General features: G+C 50.6%; 1 protein-coding gene across 1 annotated transcript; it reads left to right on the top strand.

The window, feature by feature from the left end:
• Positions 1 to 580: 580 nt before the first annotated feature.
• Positions 581 to 2,430, top strand: GPR150 (G protein-coupled receptor 150). The gene has a single exon (XM_017859659.1). It carries the CDS (start codon positions 1,013 to 1,015, stop codon positions 2,315 to 2,317), a length of 1,305 nt encoding a protein of 434 aa, XP_017715148.1. The 5' UTR covers positions 581 to 1,012; the 3' UTR covers positions 2,318 to 2,430.
• Positions 2,431 to 5,439: the final 3,009 nt, after the last annotated feature.

Genomic DNA, 5,439 nt, shown 5'->3' on the forward strand with positions numbered 1-5,439 from the left:
CTTTCTTAGTCACCTTTTCTCTAGGCTTATTGGAGGCGTAGCCTCTCCTAGCAACTTCCCATCTGCTGGAAAACAGAATCAAGAGAATGAGGAGTGTGATGACGCATCCTTCACTGGATGAAAATATTAGGGGAAAAGCAATAAATGCACTATCATTTGCATAAAACCTATTAATGCCCTCTTCAGACTAATGAAATGAATTTTACATCACCAAGAAAGCAGCTGTGACCCACTGCTCCTAGTAATGAGAAGTATTTAGAACGATCTGCAAACCACTGCCATTCCTAAAAGCAGCATCATTGACTTTAGTACTCTCTAATTAAAATACTTTCATTCTTGGACAGAGAAGACACATCTTGATCAAAATTCAGCTAACAGGTCTCCTCTTTGCTCAAAACGCTGTTAGGTTTCTTGTGTTCCTGTTTTTCCTCATGCTCATGCAGATCCATGGCATTTCAAACCTTTAAAATCAAAACTAATGTCTTTTCTATTTTTTTCTACTGGCAATCACATTGGAGTGGTGGGGGCGTGTGGTACAATCTCAGTCAAGAGGTCCTCTCTCGTGTGGGTGCTGGGATAACATTGGCGGTATACAATGATCAAGCAAAGCGACCTTCTGTCCTGCTGTGTTCTACACGTAAGTAGAGAACGGATGAGGTTCTCAGAGCCCAGGGGTCCGCGGCTTCCGCGAGGGTAGCGTCGGGGGGCGCTGCAGAGATTAGCAAAGTATCCGCCGGGAATGGGAGGGAAGACGCGGAGAAGGTGGAGAATAGGAATCATGTGTGTTCCTCGAGTGTACAACCCACATTTGAGTGACAAATGACGAGGACAATCGACAAAAACAACTAAGCGCAAAGCCGCCCGAATCCATCTCCCTCTCTGTGAGGGTGCCTTTTCAACTAACTTTGGGAACTCGTAGACCTAGCGTCGCTCGCCGCGCCGCCTCGCCTCCACTTCGGTTTCCCGCGTCCTGCCCGCCCTCTTCGGTGCCTCCTCTTCCTCCGGGGCAAGGATGGAGGATCTCTTTAGCCCCTCAATTCTGCCGCCGGCGCCCAACCTCTCCGTGCCCATCTTGCTCGGCTGGGGTCTCAACCTGACCTTGGGGCAGGGAGCCCCCGCCTCTGGGCCGCCCAGCCGCCGCGTCCGCCTGGTGTTCCTGGGGATCATCCTGGTGGTGGCGGTGGCAGGCAACACCACAGTGCTGTGCCGCCTGTGCGGCGGCGGCGGGCCCTGGGCGGGCCCCAAGCGTCGCAAGATGGACTTCCTACTGGTGCAGCTGGCCCTGGCGGACCTGTACGCGTGTGGAGGCACGGCACTGTCGCAGCTGGCCTGGGAACTGCTGGGCGAGCCCCGCGCGGCCACGGGCGACCTTGCGTGCCGCTTCCTGCAGCTGCTGCAGGCATCCGGGCGGGGTGCCTCGGCCCACCTCGTGGTGCTCATCGCCCTCGAGCGCCAGCGCGCAGTACGTCGTCCGCAGGGCCGGCCGCTGCCCGCGCGTGCCCTCGCCGCCCTGGGCTGGCTGCTGGCGCTGCTGCTGGCGCTGCCCCCGGCCTTCGTGGTGCGCGGGGACTCCCCCTCGCCGCTGCCGCCACCGCCGCCGCCACCATCCTCGCAGCCCGGAGCGCCCCCGGCCGCCCGCGCCTGGCCCGGGCAGCGTCGCTGCCGCGGGATCTTCGCGCCCCTGCCGCGCTGGCACCTGCAGGTCTACGCGTTCTACGAGGCCGTCGCGGGCTTCGCCGCGCCTGTCACGGTCCTGGGCGTAGCTTGCGGCCACCTACTCTCCGTCTGGTGGCGGCGCCGGCCGCAGGCCCCTACGGCTGCAGCGCCCTGGTCGGCGAGTCCAGGCCGAGCCCCTGCACCCAGCGCGCTGCCCCGCGCCAAGGTGCAGAGCCTGAAGATGAGCCTGCTGCTGGCGCTGCTGTTCGTGGGCTGCGAGCTGCCCTACTTTGCAGCCCGGCTGGCGGCCGCGTGGTCGTCCGGGCCCGCGGGAGACTGGGAGGGAGAGGGCATGTCGGCTGCGCTGCGCGTCGTGGGGATGGCCAGCAGCGCTCTCAATCCCTTCGTCTACCTCTTCTTCCAGGCTGGCGACTGCCAGCTGCGGCGACGGCTGCGGAGGCGCCTGGGGTCTCTCTGCTGCGCGCCACAGGGAGGCGCGGAGGACGAGGAGGGGCCCAGGGGCCACCAAGCACTCTACCGCCAACGCTGGCCCCACCCTCATTATCACCATGCTCGGCGGGAACCGCTGGACGAGGGCGGCTTGCGCCCACCCCCTCCGCGCCCCAGACCCCTGCCCTGCTCCTGCGAAAGCGCCTTCTAGGTGCCCAGTGGTCAGAGACGGGTCATCTGTCGCTGAGGCGCAACCTCCAGGGAACTCGAGGCCTGCCAGGGTCTGTCCAGATCACAAGGGGCAGGAGAGTCTGTGAGAGAGTGACACTGAGTTGTCCCCTTCCTCCACTCTCCTATTCCGTTCTCATGTTTACATTTCCCTACGCTCTTCCAGTTTCTCTTCTTCCCTACAGTTCCTCTCATATCTCCCCATTTGGAGACAGTGAGACACTGGGAAGTTGTAAAATAAAAGTTATTTTGCAGTTTTCTTTCACGCATTTATAGTGCTCTGGATACGACCATTTATTTTTGCTAAATTACCAAACTTTCAGTATTTGCTGTGTTATCATCTGCATTTACTTATTTTGAATCGTGCTTAAATCAAATGTACCTTCGGCACCTGCAAGTTTGCCTTTTCTTTCCAGGACGAAAATCCCCACATTGCTCTCCCTGGGGAGTCTGAGAATTATACCAATGCTGTCAGAAATGTAATCATGCTGTCATTTCAGAGCCACAGAGTATTTGTAAAATAAAAACCTTCCCCACGGAGCAATTGGGACTTTTTTTTTTTTTTTTTTTAACATGGTAATGTGTTTTCTCAGAAGAAAATCACTGTGGCCTTTATTTCCAGTCTAGTTTTCACTTCAACAGAAGCTGAGGTTGTGGGAAGGAAACATAAAAGCTTGACTTCGTGTCTTTCAAATATACTTGGTTTCTGTTGGAAATCGTCCCTGTGCCCCCAGCAGCCTCTAAAGGTGTAATGCTGTGCCCAGATGTAGCCTCTCCATACAAAGTCCCCAGCAAACCAGAGAAAGGAAGCTTCAAGGTGATGCATATGGGTGGGGCTCAATGTCCCAGATGGAGCCTCAAAGAGATTTGCAGCTAGGAAGGAAGTCTAAACCTCAGAATGCTGCATGCATATATAAAACTCCCTTGTTAAAAAAATGAATTCAATGCCTATTGGTGTAAATAGCTGAGAACAAGGTCAAGGAGTGGATTTGATCAGTAACCTCTTCCTCTCAACTGTTCTTGATTCTAGACAGAAGTGGCAGCACTTATGAACAATATATCCATGTGTTTATCAGTGACTTTTATATGAGGATCTAAAGCTTTCCATTACAGTGTTTCTTGTTCATGCACAAATGCAGGCCTAAGATGCAGAAAGGAGAAATGATTGTTTAAAGCTCTTTGTAGCGCCAAGGCTCTCTGAGGGCTGTTTTGTTCACTAATATATTCCAAGTGCTTAAACAATGCTTGACATGTAGTAGGCTGTCAGTATATATTTGTTGAATAATTCATCATATGAGTTAGAGATAGAACAGATAAAAGATATACAAAAGAAAATCTTTACTAAGCTTGGTTTACCTTCCTCCAAAATTTTAACAACATATGTTACAGAGTTGTAGCTTTTCCTTCCTCTCTTTGCTCCTCCTTACCCTGTTGAGGATGCAATGGTCTGCAAAATACCAGGAATAAATCAGCCAAAGAGAGGATACAGTTGTTTTCATGAACCCAAGTCTAGATTATAGCATTATTTATTCATTAATAAACATTTATTACCTGCTTATTTTGTGCCAGTTAATAAGCTAAGCATTGGAGATGCTGAGATGAAAAAGGCACATTTTTCCCTCAAAGACGTTATAGTCAAATGTAGGAAATGATCTGACAATTACATAGCAGTGTCACCTGTGTTATAACAGGGGCATCCAGTCAGGGTGCCAGAAGCACTGAAGAGGAGAATCTGACAATCTTGGGGGACTATGAAGGGACATTAGGAAAGACTCGCCAAAAGAAGCTGGTTTGGGGGTGACCCTTCAGGTCAGGAAACATGTTCTAGGCAATGGGAATAGCACTGCAAAGCATAGGGGAGACAGAACATAGCATAGTCAAGTAATGACAATAGCTTTAGGGTGCCTTTGGGGCCTGACCTAATGAGATATGTGGTCAGAGAAATTCAGCCTGGACCCAGTGAAGACAGGTCTGTGTGCCAAGCCAAGAAAGCAAAAAGTAGCCTTTGAAGAATTTAATCGGTTATAATTTGACCAAATTTGAATTTTAGAAAGGTCATCTCAATGATGCCATGAAGGATCACCAAATGGAACGGTAGGGGGAATTCTAGATGCAGAAATCAAGGAGAATCTCAGAGAGTCTTCAAAATATGATTCCTAATGTTGGACCACTTCGGATGCTCTCAACGGAGATAATAAATTTAAAGCAGCTGAGACACGTTTTCTGTTTTCTGCAGTTAAGACTACCCTAACAGAAAAGCTGACTCAGCTGACTTCAACTTATTATTTCACATGACAAGAAGTCTGGTGGTAGGGCTGTGCCAGCGTTGGTTAAGTAAGTAGCTCAACTTCATAATCAAGGGCTGTGATGGTTAATTTTATGTGTCAACTTGACTGGGTTCAGGGATGCTCAGATAGCTGGTAAAACATCATTTCTGGGTGTGCCTGTGAGGGTGTTTCCAGAAGTAATTAACATTCAAATCAGAAGACTGAGTGAAGAAGATCAATCCTCACCAGGGGCGGCAAGCATAATCCCATCTGTTGAGGGCCCACTCAAACAGAACAAAAAGACAGAGGAAAGGTGAATCCTCTCTCTCTCTTCTTGGGCTGCGACACCCATCTTCTCTTTTCCTTGGACAGTTCACTCCTGTTCTTGGGCCTTCAAACTCCAGGATTTATACCAGCAGCACAAACCTCCACAGCCCCCATTCTCAGGCCTTCAGACTCAGACTAAACTTCACCACCAGCTTTCCTGGTTCTCCAGCTTGCAGACAGTATATGGTAGGACCTCTCAGCCTTCATGGTCACATGAGCCAATTCCCATAATACATCTCCCCTTATATATCTATTTAAATGCTATTGGTTCTGTTTTTCTGGAGCAGCCTCACTCATACAAGGGCTCAGATCCTTTTCCTCTTTCCAGTTTGCCATCTTGAGTGGCGGACTTGACACTCAGGCCAGTTCCCCTTGAGGTCACAAAATGGCTGCTGCAATTCCAGGCATCACATTCAAATGTAGCAATGTCCAGAAGAAGAAGGATTTCTCTTTTTTGTACCCTTTATAGAAATGAAACAACATGTCTCAGAAGTCCCCAATAGACTCTCCT

This window comes from Rhinopithecus bieti, unplaced genomic scaffold (assembly GCF_001698545.2).
Source record: "Rhinopithecus bieti isolate Rb0 unplaced genomic scaffold, ASM169854v2 scaffold_50384, whole genome shotgun sequence".
NCBI classification, from domain to species: domain Eukaryota; kingdom Metazoa; phylum Chordata; class Mammalia; order Primates; family Cercopithecidae; genus Rhinopithecus; species Rhinopithecus bieti.

Bases quoted from the DNA above. Each gene is read 5' to 3' on its own strand.
- GPR150 (XM_017859659.1), top strand. From the start codon at position 1,013: ATGGAGGATCTCTTTAGCCCCTCAATTCTGCCGCCGGCGCCCAACCTC.